This window comes from Brachyhypopomus gauderio, unplaced genomic scaffold, assembly GCF_052324685.1.
Source record: "Brachyhypopomus gauderio isolate BG-103 unplaced genomic scaffold, BGAUD_0.2 sc204, whole genome shotgun sequence".
NCBI classification, from domain to species: Eukaryota; Metazoa; Chordata; class Actinopteri; order Gymnotiformes; family Hypopomidae; genus Brachyhypopomus; species Brachyhypopomus gauderio.
Window position 1 is genome coordinate 24,158 of NW_027507025.1, and position 18,589 is coordinate 42,746.

At 40.9% G+C, this 18,589-nt stretch overlaps 1 protein-coding gene across 5 annotated transcripts; it reads left to right on the forward strand.

The window, feature by feature from the left end:
- Positions 1-337: 337 nt before the first annotated feature.
- On the forward strand, positions 338-14,356 carry LOC143502736 (uncharacterized). Of its 5 annotated transcripts, none has more exons than XM_076995422.1 (25): positions 338-827; positions 1,359-1,493; positions 1,782-1,874; positions 2,248-2,412; positions 3,304-3,441; positions 3,648-3,803; positions 4,574-4,738; positions 5,010-5,075; positions 5,245-5,362; positions 5,560-5,665; positions 5,973-6,208; positions 6,694-6,819; positions 6,948-7,074; positions 7,425-7,593; positions 7,679-7,775; positions 7,806-7,906; positions 8,077-8,171; positions 8,516-8,566; positions 8,833-9,211; positions 9,323-9,499; positions 9,823-9,934; positions 10,311-10,404; positions 10,593-10,764; positions 11,571-11,655; positions 12,000-12,884. In XM_076995422.1, the coding sequence occupies exons 1-21, from the start codon at positions 740-742 to the stop codon at positions 9,927-9,929; spliced, it is 2,895 nt and encodes a 964-aa protein (XP_076851537.1). In that variant the 5' UTR covers positions 338-739; the 3' UTR covers positions 9,930-9,934; positions 10,311-10,404; positions 10,593-10,764; positions 11,571-11,655; positions 12,000-12,884. The 5 variants fall into 5 exon arrangements, with proteins under 5 accessions (XP_076851537.1, XP_076851536.1, XP_076851533.1 ...); XM_076995418.1 differs by adding an exon at positions 14,135-14,356 and having other exon boundaries at positions 339-827; positions 7,679-7,906; positions 12,000-12,264; XM_076995419.1 differs by adding an exon at positions 14,135-14,356 and having other exon boundaries at positions 339-827; positions 7,679-7,906; positions 12,000-12,095.
- The last annotated feature ends 4,233 nt before the right edge of the window (positions 14,357-18,589 follow it).

An 18,589-nucleotide genomic window follows, 5' to 3' on the forward strand; every position in this document is an offset into this window, starting at 1 on the left:
CAGTATTTGACAGTGAGCTGTGTTGAGACCAGAGTGAGACCGTATGTACTCTCAGAGGGCCTAAAAATATTCTTAAAACATAAATATATATAATTTATCCAAATTTATTTTATCTACTTACAGTTTGGCAATCGACATCTAAACAATGACAAAAATATAAGGAAATACATTATTCAACCGTGTCTATTCAATCTGTGTTGGAAGGTGAGGGGTTAAGTGGAAGCCTGTGAGCCTGTGTCTCCCCCTATCAGGACTGTCATGCCCGCTGTTCGTTTACAGACAGCAAAATTGACCAATCATGTCTTCCCTCTTAGTGGGCGGGCTTAACTGTATGATAATTTCCACCCGCTGTTGCGACGCTAGCTGTCGTTAGCGTACCACCGCTAGCTAGTTTCAATTCATTCCTTTGATGTATATATATAATATATACGGTCTCTGGTATGAACCCTTTGGGTACAAGCCAGGCGGCATCAGGTTATTGTAGCAGTCTGGCTGATTTGGTGTTTTGGTTAGAAAAACTGGAAATTGTGATATCACGTGCTACTCAACTTTGGAATGTTTGGTTTAGAATGTTTGGTTGGGAAGGTGGAATGTTTGGATTCAGTTTTGATGCTGAAAAGCTCAGAACAAGTCGCAAGACATTTTGCTCTGTTAATTACAATACATACAAATCTAACAAATCTTTCTATTTCTTCTATATCTTTCTGTCTTTCTATTCTTTGTATTTTTCAGGTGGAGAATGAGTTTTTTCCCCAGGAGAACCGACCAGCCTAGGCCTAGGCAGGAACAGAACCACTTCATATACACACCAGGTTTTACCACTCATGGTGAGAAAAATACATTTTCATATATACTGTACATAATTTTATACTTCTATGTAAGACAGTATATTAATTCTTATGAGTATGGATTTCCATAGGCTTATTCATAATAATTAAAAGTTAAATATGTATACACATTTATATAGTAGGTTTCTAAGGTTCAGAAAAATAACCTGTATATTTATTCTACAGATGACTGTCAAGCTCTTTATTTCATGTGTACAGGATAATATAATTAATGGAGCATGGGTTATTTCTTTGATTTCTTTGACTCAGCACAATTTTCATAAATCCCACCATGTTAACATTGTCCATGTGGCCAAGGAAAAAGCAAATAAAAATAAACATTTTTAAAAAGAAACAGATTTCTAACATGACCTCACAAATTCTTAAGCATTCTCCCCACATTCTAATGACATCACATGGCATCACATAGCCCTTGTTATAATCACTTGTTCATTGGGAAACACTTACAAGGCATTTGAGCCTCACTGGGAGGCGTGCTGGGTTTCACTTTACCTGCTGTGGGATTTTCAGGTGTGCCCTACAACCCCCAAGCGACAGTGATCCACACGGATCCCTGTGGACCAGCACCCTTCCCTCACGGAAGTACGGCGGGACCCTCAGATGTCGGCCATGTTAACATGCCTGTAGAAGGACCACTCCTCACTGGTACTGTGTAACACTGAAGATTACATGCGTATTCAACAAACCAAATAACCATGCATGATGAAGTATTTATTACATTTGTTTGTAAGGTCTGGCAGAGGTGCAGAACCATCAGCTTTATGCACATGACCTGACCAGTAAAACATCAGTTTTATCAGAAAATATGACATCACATATTCTTCAACATTGTAATGAATTCACATGGCACTGTAGCCCTTCTTATAAACCTGATGATCTTAACAGTACATGCTCATGCTTCCTCTGTGCCCTGCGTTGGTGTTTTGCATTTAGGCCCTGACATGGAGAGGCAGAGACACCTTGCTCAGCCCCATGTTCAAGGCAAGGTTCTGAGGCAGATGGATCCAGTCTACCTCCAGCCTGCTGGTGGGTTCTTCATCGATAACTGTCTTCTTTCATATAGACATTGATAAGATATTTTTACTAGGCACGCGGACTGTTTTTACAAACATTTGTGAATGGGTCACTCTCAGGAGCTCAGTGAATTCCAGCGTGGAACTGTGACAGTATGCCACCTGTGCAATAAATCCAGTCGTGAAATTTCCTCGCTCCTAAAATTCGACAGTCAGCTGTATTATAAGGAAATGGAAGTGTTTGCGATTAACAGCAACTCAGCCACTTGCTTGAATCATATTTCAGTGGCACTTTCAGATAAAGAAACATATGCAACGTAGTACTAAGGCACTGAGAAATGTTATGGTGAGGTCATTTCTGCGAATGGCCTTATTCGCCCATGCAGGTGAAGTTGGCTCCAACAGGTGTCCCCCACTGCCTGTGCTCACTTCACGCACGACAGTCACCTCGTCAGGACTGATGAGGCCTTCTCCACCCACCTTCACAAGGTTGCCTCCACTCCCCAAACCTGCTGGCCGAGAGCCTCTCCGTGCCTTCAGGCCTGCCAAAGGTGAGCTCACTCTTTTGCTCTCCTGGAAATGGCATCCAAACCGTTTGTTGCAGCAACAAAAAAAGTAAAAAAAAAATATTTAAAAAGTAAAAACTGCTTTGAAAACCCTATAGGGGGGACCGGGTATGGTTGTAACATGGGGAGAGTTGTAACACCATCAGTTCACTCATCTGCTAGGCGGTTGTGTTTAGTATAAGGTGATAATGCTTCGAATCATTGTTATACCAGCATAGTATAATACTGATAATACATGTATATGGATTACAGATGTCATTTATCACTATTTTAGTACACCCCCAAACAATCTAAACAAAACATTGTCATGCTGCTTTGCTGGCTTCTGATACCTCATCTGGACTGCTGCTAAAGCATATATCTATTAATCTTTGTAATCTATATAACATGGCTTCTTTAAGTATTGGGTATCACCTGGACAGCGTCAAGCAGCAGCAGTCTGTGTGATATAAGGAGTTTGTGCTTTGTACCTACTTCTGTTGGCAAGGGCAATGTGAGCTTACAAGCAAGACTAGACTTGAATGTTTTATTGCAGTCAGTTGATTGTGCCAGCACCCCACTCCCCAGGCCTGCGCTGTTCCGATCCAGAGCTTTCCAGAGCTCTCCCATAGCCACTTTTGCTCCTCACTGCCATCTGCAGATTTGATTATGAATAAAAGTTTTCTTAAATGTTATTCAAATTGCTCCTATTCATTAGCACATTTCGTTTATCCACTTAATGCTACTCTTGATATACATTTGAGCCATGCCAAAATATCGATTATCATAATCTATTATTGTTATTTAAAATGCAGTATGATCTGCAGGTCTTAATTTCATATGCTGGTCTGAAGATTGAACGTGTCCTCTACAGTTCTGCCTGTGTTTCATGTCCAGGTTCAGTGGAGCCTCCCCAGCTCCACTCTCCAGGGTGGAGGAGAGAGAGAGTGGGGAGACTTCACCGGAGCGGCAGACATCTTCAACCCTTGCTCCCAGACATCTTCGAAGCAGCTAACCCCAGTGATGCTGGTAGAGGTGACTTATTGATGTTGGCTTTACTTTATATGTCATTGAAATACCTGTACAAAATGTAGAATTTATAATGTTGCATCATTTGTTTTGTGTTAAAATATTGCTAAATACGATATTTGGGAACAAGGAGATCAGTTAGTCAGAAACTTCACTCAGGTGTCAAGTGAACGGAGCTAAACTCATGAGCATGGATGCCCTTTCCCATGCAGGTTTGCCCAAATCCAGCCGCTTGCTGTCTGGGAACCCCCCCGGGTCTTTCCTACTGCCCTCCTACCCTCTGGCCACTCTTCCGGGAGTGCAGCTCACTCCCACTCTGCATCGTAGACGACACAAGCGAGACCCGGGCCCGTGGAGGGACAGTACTGGTGAGTGCATGGCTACGTTGCTAAGAACGTGCTAGGCACACACAGTGAGGCATGGCCGGTTATTTGGGTGTCCGGTTAAGTTAAGTTGGTCTTGCACTAAGCTTGTCTTGCACTTGTTCCCACGTCAGTGGTAAAGTGATGAGCAGACCTAATTTTGTGGTGTCATACATACTACATGAATTTTATTTTAACCAAAAAATGTGCATATACTTGGATCATTTATAGTCACCACTTGTCAAATGTACAAAATACTCATACTGATGCTCTTCATCTGACCTGGTTTCACTCAGTAATGGAACAGTGTCTAGCAGAGGCGACATGTGCTAGCCATTAGCAGAGCTAGGCGGTACTGTAGTTTGGCGCTTCAGTATCTACCAGTATCAGAATTAAAATAATTTTGAATTGTGCCGAAATAATTAAATTGAATCAAATTGTATTTAAATGTAAGACTTCATGATGCAATAAACTAAAAGAATCACAACTAAGCTAAACTAAAACTGGGTCACACATTTACTGAAGCTCTGATAAATGTCTTCCTGCTTCTGGGCTCACGGATGCCCTGCTTTCAGTTCTTCAGTACTAATTCATTGTGCTGCCATTACATGAATTGTAGCAAGATGCATATGAGATGTTGCCGTTCTCGGTCCATCTTGCTTGAATCATATTTCAGTGGCACTTTCAGATAAAGAAACATATGCAACGTAGTACTAAGGCACTGAGAAATGTTATGGTGAGGTAATTTCTGCTAATGGCCTTATTCGCCCATGCAGGTGAAGTTGGCTCCAGCAGGTGTCCCCCACTGCCTGTGCTCGCTTCACGCACGACAGTCACCTCGTCAGGACTGATGAGGCCTTCTCCGCCCACATTCACAAAGTTGCCTCCACTCCCCAAACCTTCTGGCCGAGAGCCTCTCCGTGCCTTCAGGCCTGCCAAAGGTGAGCTCACTCTTTTGCTCTCCTGGAAATTGCATCCAAAATCATTTGCTGCACCAACAACAACAAAAAAAGTAAAAAAAGTATTAAAAGAGTAAAAACTGCTTTGAAAGCCCTATACTACAAACAAAAAGCCCCTGCTGATCCTCTTGTACATTGCTATGCCTGCACCCATGGACATGTTTTTCTGCACCATGAAGAAACCACTATGAAACCAGAAGTTATATTTGGGATTTTTGATGGAGTACGTGTTAATATGTATTGTGCTTTTCAGGATCTCAAGTGCAAAGCACCAGGGCAGTCCCTGCTGACGACATGTGTGAAGGAGTAGTTGGCAGAGGTTGGAATTGCTTTGCTGTTAACACTGCATTACACAACAATGTTTTATATCTAGTTCTCCATGTTGAATAATGTTTTGCAGTCAGTTTTCAAGCTGATTTGAACCAAAGTTGAGCTGGTAGCCCTAAAAGTCCTAGTCAGTTTGTTTGGGTTCTGGTATTCCTCTCTAGATGAACTCAAACCAGGAACTCCCAGGGAGGATCCCCATGAGCATCAGATTTTACAGCCCTTCTACAAACCAGACCTCGCTCTCGCTCAGAGCTTCAGACTGCTTAGCTCTGATGACTGGTAAGTCACACCTGCAAAATTCTGAAGCATTTGGTTAGGGCAGGTTAAACAGCAAGTCATTTATGGTGTTCTGCATATATGGTAAGTATGCATGTATTTAGTGAAGTTTTTTCCTCTTTGTCCCTTTTCTTGTAGCATTTTTTACTTTCAGTAGCCGATGGTTACAGTGTGTGTCTATGTTCAATATATTTATACAGGGAGAAGAAAATTGAAGGGTTGATGTTCATCCGTAGATTGGCTCAGTATCACGCTGATGTGCTTGGCAGCAGGCTTCATGATGTCTGTATTGTTCTTATTCAAGAGGTAAGCCACTATATTTGCTGACTGTGTATCTGTCTTCTGAATTCTAAAATTGGCAGCCATCAACATGTACACATTACAGGTGATGTTGCTGACAAACTCAAGTCAGAGTTAGCATAGTACTTTGAAATTCCTTTTTTTTAAAAACATTTCTCATTTAATTGAAATTCAGATGGCATATCTAACTGTAATTAGTGATTAAGGTATTTAGGCCTACATAACACATTGCAGTGGTGGATTATACTTATTAAGATGGCGGTGGCAGTGTTGGATGTGGCTGAAACGAGCTGGAACGTCGTCTTTCCTGCAGGTACTGCACCTGCGTTCTGCAGTGTCCCGCATGGCGGTGGTGTCCTTGAGGGAGTTGTACTCCAGCCTGCAGAAAGGGATGGACCAGGAAGTGGAGGCTACAGCTAAGGTCCTCCTCCACAAAGCAGCGGAGTCCAATGGCTTCATCAGGCAGGACGTGGACACAGCTCTGGACAGCATGGTGCAGAACTGCACCCCCATTCGGAGCATGAACGCCCTTCTTGCTGGAGGACTCTGGTCAGTTAGCATGCAGTGAGCTTTAAACTGTGGCTTTCAGATAGCAACAACAGTCACAAGAAGCTAACACAACACTGATTATGGCTGCTGTTTTTACTTCTCCATTGTTCTTTCAAAATATTGCCACGACCTATATCAATATTTTTAGTTATTTATCCTCTTAAATATTTTTTTTATTGAGTTCCATCTCCGCTCTGCTGATCCAAACTGCCCTTCACACCACTTAAAGAATAGGCTAGTTAGCTAGCTCACAGAGGACATACAAACATTTTCTGTTTAAAAAATACATATATACACTAACTGTTGCAAACTAAGCCATTGAATAGAATATGATCATTTGATTGTGCACGTAGATCATACATAAGGGTATTAAGTTTCTTTATAGAAGCAAAAAGTTGTACTGTATACATTGATTGGATGGATTAATAGTTATTACCTTCTTTTTTTGAATGCCCTAATTTTTTTCCTTCTGTTTTCCTCAAAAGTCATCTGAATGCTGCAGTAAGAAAGTGTACTGCTCGGCACTTGGCTACTTTGGTAGAGAAGATTGGTGCAGAGCGAATTATTCCTGCAGTCTCCAAGTTGGCACAGGACTCTTCCCAAGAAACCAGGTTAGTATTGTGATCAGAACGAGAATTCTACAAAGCTTATTCAATTTCCCAGATAGTAATAGATGCTGTGAGTCATGGATCCCTCACTCTCGGTTCTCTCCTGTTTTGGGGTCTGTTCCTCGTCTCAGGCGCTTGGGCCGGCGTATGCTGCTGTTCCTGTCCTCCCACCATGACTTTGATAAGATGGTGGAAAAGTACATCCCTGCCAAAGACCTGGCAACCATCAGGGACACTGTCCTCACTCTGAAATCCAAGGTGGCGATTCATGTTTGGATACATGATGAGGATTTTTTATCCCTTTCAGCAACTATGCCCCATGTTTACTCACTAAACAAAGCTTATTCACAAAACTTCTAGGTGAAACAGACTGCAATAAAAAAACATCTAAACTGTCATGGTAGACATATATTGTAAACAAATAATAAAGTACAGGGCAGTGCGTGACACCACACATTGTATTTACAGTAGGGCATGCACAGTGGTTGAGCATGGTTCAAAATGAACTGGTTTGAAACCTTTGGGATAGAATCAAAGTATGAAGCAACATGTGGACTTCAATATCATCACTCCATGTTTTGTGGTGATTCGTACGTGTGTATTCCCAGAAGAGGACAAAGGTGTCTAGGATTCCAAGATATAAGATGCGTCAGCCTCGTCTGGAGCAGCAAGAAGCTCCAGCCGCACAGACGGATCGGCAGAACACGCAGCGAATGAAGCGCAGCCTTAGGCACACGGTGAAGGACGTGAGCCCAGACGACGCGGCACCTCTGAAAGGTAACGGCTGACCTCGGCAAACGCTCCCCTCCTGTTTCCTGAGAACTTTACCTTACCGCTTACCTATGAACCTCCTTCTCATCAGACCTGCAGCTGAACAGTAATGTTCCAGCCCAGACTAAGACCGATGTCCTCATGGATGATTTGCCCACGAGCCCCAGCAATGCACGCACCCCCAGAAGTCCCGTCAAAAGTTTGATTCCCCCGCTTCATCCCAGCCCCCCCACGGCTGTCCCTACTAAACACTTACTGCCACGACGCAGACGAGCTCCCAGTCTGATCAGAGCACGCCCGTCCCTTTCAAACAGTTCTGGTGAGTGTTGCCTGCTCTTCAGCTTCTACATGTGTGATCACTGCGCTTGCACGTAAATTGCTTTGCTGTTTACACTGCACAACAATTACACAACAATGTTTTAAATCTAGTTCTCCATGTTGAATAATGTTTTGCAGTTACAAGGATGTAACTTTTTTTGTTTCATGTAGTGAGCTTCACTTCACGTTACACTGCGGGACGTCTTCTGGGCACAGGAGGATTCGGCTCAGTGTATGCAGGAGTCCGCAAGGCTGATGGAAAACAGGTGAGCATCAGCACACAATACAAGAATGATTGTGGGACCTAATTTCTATTTTAGATTGTGATTAGAACTTTGAGCTATGAGTTTTCCCTAGAGATCCTTTGTTATTCACATGGCAATCAAGTGGTCAAGTCTAATGTACCTTGACCTTTTTCCACTTTTTGAACACAAAGATCCTGATTATACAATGTGATAAGCTTGGTAATCTGTGGATGAGTATTTATCAGACTCCAGATTTATGAGTTACCCGAGAAGCTGTGGCTACCATCTGAAAGCCCTTAGATATGTTAAATATACTGTCTGTTTTGTGTAAATAACTTCACTTCCTGTGTTTTTTATGTGACCAGATCGCCATTAAATTTGTGCCAAAGTATCACGCAGAAAGGTTCATCACTGTTGTAAGTCCAATACCTTTACTTATGTAATATTGCAACAATGTTTGGAACTTTTTAGATGGGTAAAACTGTAAAGGGACTATAAACGCAAAGCTGTTAATTTTCCATTCAGTGACTCCTCACAACACGAATGGAAAACAGTTCACATTTTAGATTCAGGTTTCATCTAATGATTGGTACCAATCCAGATCCCTTTCATGTTAACCTGCTAACCATAATTCCACTATAAAACTTCAAACCCATACTAACCAAGTCTTCCTTAATTTTAGCCCGGCAATACTCGCCGTCTCCCCTTAGAGGTGGCTTTAATGGAGATGGTGTGCAAGCCACCTCGTTGTGAGCATATTGTGGAGCTCCTAGAATGGTTTGAGTGCCACAAGTGCTTCATCTTGATTCTGGAGCGACCCGTCCCCTGCATAGACCTGTTTGACTTCTTGAACTTGCACCAACGCCAACTGCCTGAGCCACTGGCACGACGGATCATGCGTCAGGTGGTTCAGGCTGTCCTTCACTGCCATGACCGTGGAGTTCTGCATAGAGACATCAAGGGAAAGAACCTTCTGGTGAACCTGGACACCCTTGACGTCAAGTTGATCGACTTTGGCTGTGGCGATCTGCTTAAGACCGGACCCTACAGGCACTTTAGAGGTTATTCACCATAGGAATGAAATGTGCACCTCAAGTTAAAAAATGGGATCAAATTAGAGACTATTATAATCTTTTTATTTTGTTACTGATGATTCTCTCTCGTTGTCTCAGGCACCATGGTATACAGCCCACCTGAATGGCAGGTTGACAGGACGTATGAGGGCCGTCAAGCCACCATCTGGAGTCTGGGTGTGCTCCTCTACAGTATTATCTGTGGACATCTGCCCTTTGAGAAGGTGGAGGACATTGTTGAGGCACACCTGTGCTTCAGTGGAAACCCATCCAGAGGTGAAAAGGCAGAAGCATCTTCAAGATAACTAGAAAGTCTAAATTGCAAAATGATCATTTATGTAATTATTTAATCTGGTAATGTAATACACAACCACAGATTGATAAAATGGACTAATGAAGAATGGAGAATTGGCAATACAACATTTTGTAACCGTCTTAAAATGATAAAAAGTTTTGTTCAGTCTTTTTTGTTAGTGATGGAGGTTTCTGTACAGTTCTGTCATTTATAAACTTTGAATAAGCCATTAGAACAGTCAGATCAGAAGTTTCAGATGGTAATTGATTTTCTTTCTCAACTAATCCCGTTGCTACACACACAGACTGCCGCCATCTGATAACATGGTGTCTTCAAAAGGATCCTGCAAAACGTCCTGTGCTCGAGGATGTTCTTGCACATGAGTGGTTTTTAGAAGGACTTCAGAACTAACTCAGGTTAGACAAGGAGTATAAATGGAACATGTTTGCATACACGATGAGGATTTTTTATCCCATTCAGCCACTATGCCCCATGTTTACTCACTAAACAAAGCTTATTCACAAAACCTTTAGGTGAAACAGACTGCAAAAAAAAAACATCTAAACTGTGATGGTAGACATATATTGTAAAAAAATATTAAAGTACAGGGCAGTGCGTGGCACCATACAGTGTATTTACAGTAGGGCATGCACAGTGTAGTCCCAGACCCAGTAGTTAAAGGACAGAGCATGGTTCAAAATGAACCGGCTTGAAACCTTTGGGATAGAACCAAAGTATGAAGCAACATGTGGACTTCAATATCATCACTCCATGATGTTGATGTGGCTTTAGGATCTGGGTGAGATGCCTCAGGATACACAGCTCGAGGCAGGCGCTCCATCCCAGCTGTGGAGTCATGCGTACCTCCTCCTCAGTTTGCCAGCAGGTGAATATTTAAAATCAAACAACAACAAAAATCAAAACAACAACAAAAAAGTGCATCCTGATTGGAACTGCTTTGATGTTTGCAATTTTGATGGTTTTGATGTTGGTTTAATTTGATTGCAGCCTTGTTCATTTTCTGTTTGGACACTATAACCCAATCCTTGTGTTTTCTCTCTTGTGTGTGTTCAGCAAAGACAGCAGCAGAGCACACATCCTTAGCATTGCAGACAAGACGGAGTACGTCAAGCAGCTCAAGGCCCTGCTGGGTTCAAAAGACTTCAGGGAGCGCATCAAGTGCATTGATCAGCTGGTGGTCGACTGCGAAGACAACCCATATATGGTCGTGGGCAACATGTTCCCGGTAACTCATTTGAACTGAATTGATTTTTAATGTTTTCAGCAGCTTTCAGAAGTGATCTGTATAGGGGATCATACGTTGGAGAACATTAAATGCTGGCACATTTTAAATGCTGGCACATCACACTGCTCAGATGTGCCAGCACTGCTCAGAGACAACCTGGCCCAAGTGGTCTAGATCTTAGTCCCAGCTATAGTGGACAATCACCTCAGCTCCAAGAATAACGCCATCTACATGGCAACAATAGGTGCCATTCACGCTCTCATCAATAACCTTGGTGGGTTCTTTTCTCTCTTCACAAAACATCTTGAAGAACACATGCCACTGGGCTTTAGAAAAACAACAACAACAATGATTGTGTTCTGTTTTACCTTTGGGGAAAAGGTTCACACAAATCGGTAAAAGAATGTTCTTGCTCTTTGGCTAGATGTTTGTGGTGCAGATCAAATGGAAATTTCCTTTCATATTAAGGCACAGTCCAATATAAAGAGAAAAAAAAGACTGACAGGATATCTTGCGTTATCTGACAGCAGATTGTTAAATAATGGAGTTTACAGTGGATGTGCTTAGGCTCTTTTGTTCTGCCTAATATGCACTCAAATAATTATGCATATGTGTTCCAAATGACCATTTGCAAACAGAGCTTTGTGCTCCTATCAGATACTGTTCATATATATTTAGTTAAAGTGTAACATTTTATGTGAATAATTAGTTGTTTTGATAAAGCAGGACACGTTTCTAAAAAGAATTACCATACTGTAAATATTGCTGAACTTGACCAACACTGTCCTTGATCTATCTTTGTTCAGATAACACTACTTCTTCAACCGTTTTGCACAAAGGCTCAATTTCTCAGTGGAAAAGCTAAAGTGGATCTTGTTGATAAAGTTGCAGGTAAGTATACAATATACAGTGTCTAATCTTTTGTGGTTGTGTATACAGAAATATTCTACAAATTCAAATACATTTATCAAAAAACAATTATTTCAGAAAGTCATTCCACTGATATGCTAAGAGATGCCAGAGATAAAAAAAAAGATAAAAGATTTACCAGAAATACTATAATTCCTATATTTATTAATAATATTTATAATATTGATAATAATCATTCCAGAGAGTTACCATAGTTACCAAATACTGTCACTTTAATTGAATTAAATCTTTCTAGGTTAAGAAAATGCTTCTGCAATAACCCAGTACTGTCCAGGGTTGATTTATTTATCTTGTTCTTTTTATAGAGCTGGTTAGGGAACTCTACCCCTGCAAGCCACAACTGGTTGAGCAGAAGGTGCTTCCTCTGCTCTGGTACCTCCTGGGGACCTCCAGCAACAGTGGTACAGTCCACGGGAGGGGTGGAAGCGTAAGGGGGGGCCACTGTCCACCTATGCCGAACCGCAAGAGCCTAAACGAGTTTGTGAAGAACCTCTCGATCAACTGAGAGCTGCCAGCCAGACCTCCAGACCAAAATAAACCCCAACATGGTTTCTACTTGAAGATGGAGATGTTTGTGCATTTCTTACTGTGCCTGCACTTTAAATGAAAGAGAGAGGAAGAAAGTCAAATTAGCAGAAAGCTAAATCATTAAACTCAGAAGTCCTTTTAAATAAGGAGCACAGATTTTAGCGAATCACATCAGGTTTAACATGCCTAGGAGCTCTGCTCTTTTTGCACTTTGAAATACTAACACTTATCATGATAACTGTTGTCATGGTGACTATAGATATATATTGTTCTATGATTGTTATTTTCTGTTGACATATCCTGAGATAACTGTGCAGAATGTAATTTATCACATGCACAAGGAACAAGGATCTATAGTCTTTTTGTTGTTTGGTATGTGTAATGTGCCTTTTCAATTAGGAGTCTTAAATGGTTGTTTTAAAAAATTAAAAAGCTATGATTCACAAAATTACTTTTGTACTATAGCCAGAGCTTAATTTGAGCCGGAACAGGATCTGGGAACTCTGGGAATCCAGTAAATTTCAAGCCTACTAATTATAAGTTATGAAAAAATCTGTCTGCGTTGAACCAATTAATTGAACAAATAATTCTATAAAAGACATTTTTTAAACACAAGATCCACATTCAGTCTTCCTAAATCACATAAGAGCTCTCCCTTTTAGCGATGGCTGTCCGTGTCTCTCCTATAAAGCTAGTTATACTTTCACGAGTGACCGTAGCGCGCGACTTCGCACACCTCGCGCGAACGACGGAGGCGTTTATACTAGCCGCGTCACATGCAGTGTTGTCTGAAACGATATGATGTGGTAGAATAAAGAAACACCCCTCAAAAACAGGAGAAGGAACATCTACCTGATGAATTTTAATGTTGCTTTGTGTTTCAGATTTGAAAAGTGCTGGAATTTAGGCTATAGTACTTGATAATGCACTTAAAATGCACTTCTTCAATTAACTAAGTAAAAAACTGTCATATTGGAGGAACACAAAAAAACTGCAAAGTATAGTGTTGACAGGACTGACTCTGGGGACTCTGTTTTGCCAATATATTCATTCCTAGAGCAGTGTCTCTTAATCCTACTTGTGGTAATTCACATAGCTCAACACACATAATCCACTTCACTAATGACTTAATAAACCGTTTGTTTGATAAGCAGTTGGAGCTAGATCATGTACATTCAATACTTAGTGTGTTGAATCGTGGAATATTTAAAACTGTGTGGAGCAGTTAGGAACAGGACTGAGAAACACTGCCATAGAGTTTCAAGCTCAGCTCCAGGATACCAACAGCTCAATGTTATTTCAATTTTAGAACAATACAGTTGTATAAAATTAAAAATAATTTAATGCTAAACTGTGCAGTGTTGTGGACACAGGACTGAAATATGAAACCCCTGCTTTAGCCCTACACTTCCTCCTCCCTACTCGTAAACTGTGTGGTGACTCCTTCTTCATGGACCTGTAGCACAGGCTCTCACACTGACCTCCCCTGACAGCCGGTGTTCTGTCGAGTTGTGCTTAGCATCGAGTTGTGCTCGTTTGCGGTTTTGCACATGCGCAGACCCACAGGCTTGTCATTTGTTTCTATTGTCATTTTGACCTATAAACATGTAAATGTTTTACATACTGGCTTTGCAAAGATGACATGAGGCAAGATTTCATGAGGCAAATTCGTGGTGGTGCCTCCACTTTTCTAGAATGTTCAGAATGGTCAGCGCAAAATTTAAGAGATTTCTTTCCATGCTCTCTACTTCACTGTAATCCATGCCTTAAAAACAAACAAAAGATAAGATATATAGCACATTATACTCAGTACTCTATATATAATAGAGATGTACTATGAAATGTACCATTTTACATCCAAATAAAATTATAAAAGTTATCCCATCTCTTCTCTCTCCCTATCCATATATAGCTATGGAGAACAGGTGGGATGAGGTATTCAACTTCCTCTCTCAGGGATCATACCCATCTGGGTATAATAACTCCCAAAAATTACATTTGAGGAGGTATGCTTCCAAATTTACTGAAAAGGGTGAGCATTTATTTGTTTAAATGTAGCCAGTGTCTTGGTAAGGTAGCTCTTTAATTATTATACGACTTTAATGAATGTTAATGAATATTCAATGCAGAAGGACAGCTTTTCTTTAAAAGTAGAAAAGCCATAAAATCCAAAGAAGAGGCAAGAAAACCAAAGGAATGATTGTTGAATGTTGGTTCAGGCCTAAAGAGCTTGTTCTTATCAAATTTAGATAACACTACACTAATCAGTATTTTTTTTCCTTAGGTGACAATTCCACATCCTGTCAGTTGAGATCCAATAATTCAGAGACAGTTGACAAAATGTATTTCCCAACCTGGGAATAAGGGTAGTGCGCTGTCCACACCAATCTGTGGTGGGGAGTTTGACATCTTCAATGGGACTGTGTGTCTACTGGAGAAGAAAAAGAAGACCAGGAGCAAGAAACGGCAGTTCTTTACCCAGATTTTCCGAGGCAGTTCGCTTAAAGCCTGGAAGAGAGAACGGACCAAGAGGTTTGCATCTGGTGATGGTCCTGATGGAGGTTTCTGTGGGTGCTGTTAAGAAGCAGAATGAGGAGGAAAGACAGGTTGCTGCTGAGCCCACAACCATCACTCTCAGTCCACTTTCAGTTACAAGCTGCACGTCAACATCCGTTACATGTGATGTGGTATCGGACCACTGCATTTGAGCCTGAAAGGCAGGATCAGCTGTTTGTACGTGTCTTTCTCCTTTGAGGGTCATGATATCAGCTACCCAGCCAAACCTTTCCTGCTGGAAAAAAATACAGGGGCCTTTTGGACAGGAACCCTAGAAAACGTTAACCGGGTGAGTGACAAGATGCTGCATATTAATAACAACCCAGATCATCAATGACCTCAAGAACAGGGTAGATAATTAATTTACATTTATGTTTTATAGTATGGTTCATTTATTTAGTATGTCAGGGTTAGTTTTTTATTTAGTAAAAAATAAATTAAATAAAAACAATACCACAACTTAGTCAAGGGATCCATTTGAGAGACCAAACTTCCCAATCAGTGTGGCCAAGGGACTCTGTAAACATTGTTCTGTAGGAGTGAATAGAGCTGGAAAAATTGCTGTATGTCTCATTATCCCATGAGCAACGCACACATGAATCATCTTAACTTTTATTTATATGATGCTTGCTTGTTCTAGGTATTTCCAGGTCTTAAAGGGAACGCCGGCTGATAACATATGTAAGCCTTAATATCGTGTAATTACTCTAAATTATTAAGACACGTTGTAAAAATTCACAAAAAGTAGCAGATTTATTAGATTTTCTGTAAAATCCCTCTGCACGTAGGTCTCCATTTTTATAACTGCTGACGGGCACAGCAAGTAGTGACGTCAAATGGTTGCAGTGACTGGCCGTCGCGCTTGAGCACAGCTAGCTACACCTGGCTACCCAAATTTTTCGCCTCTTTTTATCTTTGGGAAAACTGTGAAGACTAATATCAGTCTTCCACTGCCTTTCGACTGGAAATAACATCCAACGGCAACACAGTGTGGCATGGTTTTTTTTAAGGTAGCTCAGCTAACTAACATTAACTCTAGTGATGTGTCGGTCGCGAACGATCCGGCTCTAAGAGCCGGCGCTTTGAAGTGAACGATTGGAACCGGCTCCACAATGGGAGCCATTTTAGGATCCTATTTGGAAGCCGCTTTTTCCTTCAGTATTGCGCTTGTGCTCTGCAAGTGCCACAGTTTTTTTCCAACATCGTTTTTATTTGTCCTCCGGTGCCTCGCTGTCTCTCCCTCTCCTTGCACGTATTGCTCTGCTTCTGCCAGTGGTAGAGAGCGGAGAGTTTATTTCCTCAGTCGGTGCTTAAGCTAAGTTGATACCAGCGCGAGGGTCCGTGCGCCGTGCGTGAGGACCCCCGTGCGAAGTGAGGTCGTGCACCTCTTCAGCGCAATGAACAAAGTTATGTATGCCGGGTTCATACACCTTTACAAGGTGGAATTCAAGCACTTGTACGTCACTTTTCAATATTGAAAAAGGCCATTTTCAATATTTCCCAGCACCTTAAACTTAAATATTTATACATATACTCGAAATTATTCGAAATAATTTGCTTGTTTATCACATCGATTCAGTCAGACAGCTATTTGTTGTGAAACAAAATACAGTTACATTTTCAAGTACTTTAGCCTACTTTGGCACTTTTCAAACCTGGAACACAATGCAACATTAATTTTTGTCAGGTAAATGTTCCTTCCCCTGTTTTTAAAGGGTGTTTCTTTATACTACCACATATCGTTTCGGACAACACTGCAAAGAATGTCTCCACGGCCCGCATGTCAAGCGTGTGCTCCACACATCTGACCAATCACACGCAGCTTTCAGTTAATAATGTGGTGGTAAAACACTGAAAAAAAGTTAGCTCGACTTTTTTTGTGGAAACAGCAGGCAATTGGCCAAGCTGTATTGCGTTCTATTTTGGTGCTATTTTGTGATAATTTAATAATTGGTTATAATAAAAGTTTTATTTATAAAGCCTTGTTATGCAGCATTTTTACTCATCACAAGTGCTTAACAATGTCATTAATGAAACAAAATGTTATAAAATTAGGTTTAAGCTATTAATTAATAATGTAAAAAATATATATGGGGAGCCGTTTGGGAGCCGACAAGAGCCGGCTCTCCACAGTAAGAAGAACCATTAGAGCCGCATCTCAAAATAGAGCCGAAAATCCCATCACTAATTAACTCCTTCCAACCGCAGTCAAGTTTAGCGCGCTGCAACCATTTGACGTCATCTACCCAGCAGGCATTGCGCGTCAGAAAACATGGCTGCGCCCATATGTCAAATATTTCGAATAAAAGTGTTGATTTGTAAATAAATTTGCTGCTTTTGTGATTTTTTTTTTTTTTTTTTTACAACATGTCTTAATAATTTAGATTAATTACATCATATTAAGGCTTACAAGTGTTACCAGCCGGGGTTCCCTTTAACATTCTTTAATGCCCGTGTACTGCTGCAAAGTTTAGAATATACACTTATACCTCTTGAACTCTTAGGAGTTTAGTCTGTACACGCTTCAACCTCACACTGAACACCGTTAATTAACTAAATGTCAGTAGTTATGCTATAGCTATGATGATCCTGTGGAGGACCCATGCCACTGTGGAGATCTCGTCCCAACTCCTTTGATCTAATCATAGTACAGATCCTCGCCCATGCCCATCTCTTGCATTCCCTCAAACACCTATTAGTCAGCAGTTGGCAAATATAGAGTGATACATTTTTAAAGACTTTGGTAAGCTTAGGTAATTAAAGCAGTTTTTAATAAATGATAATAAGGAAAGAAGGTAATGTTAATGTCTACCTTCTCCACCTGCAGTCCTGCGTTCCTTGTGCACAGCAAACAAACTGTACTGGCTCTGCTTGCTTCAGGGATGCTGTGTGGGAAGCGGCCGCATGCACCATTCTGGCCACTAGTGAGCTTCATCCCCTGAATACTGTTGGTCTCCATGGATACTCCTCTCATTCACCTGTGTTCCAACAGCCTCATCACCACACTATATAACACTTCCAGTGTCTCCCAGTACATGTGAAGTACTGCCATCACTTCCTGGTCTGCATATCAAGTCTATGTTACATTATGAAAACATTTTGTCTGACATGACATAAAAACGGAATAATATGACATTTATCAAAATGTATGATTATGTTCATTATGTTGTAGTCTCTACATGCAGACCACCTTATTATTTTGGAGACATACACCATCAGAATGGCACTTCCAGATGTGTGTACACCTGTGTGGAGAATTCCTTCATGGTGTGACGCATGTACAGAGGTGGCAGGAGGCAGAGGCTGCAAACTGAAAGCTTCATTATCCATGGTAAAAAGAAACACCAAGACTCAGGCCAAACGGCAGTAATAATGTAGATAGCAGCACTTTCATGAAAAGGAACATTTCAGACCTTAGTATTGCAAAAAGTACTTGTATTCACAATTATTGTATTAATGTTGAGGACATCTGATTAATATGAAAATATTGATTTCTTCAGAAATGCATTTTATGATCATATTCAGAGAGCTGCCACTGTGTACGTAATGGGGTTGAAGAAAAACATTGCCCAGATCTTGAAAAAATGACCAATAATTATAAAGAGCTAATGCTTGAGATGAGAAAATATGATTTTGTGATTGATAAAAATATCTTTAATGCTGTGATGTACACAGAGAAATGATACATTTAAGCAAAAAATTTGAAAATGTCAAAGTCCAATTTGAATCATTATAGTGGACCCATGTGGGTTGGAGTCCTGCCAAGCACTGAACGATTCGATGAACGAATCTTTTGAACGAATATTTTTAG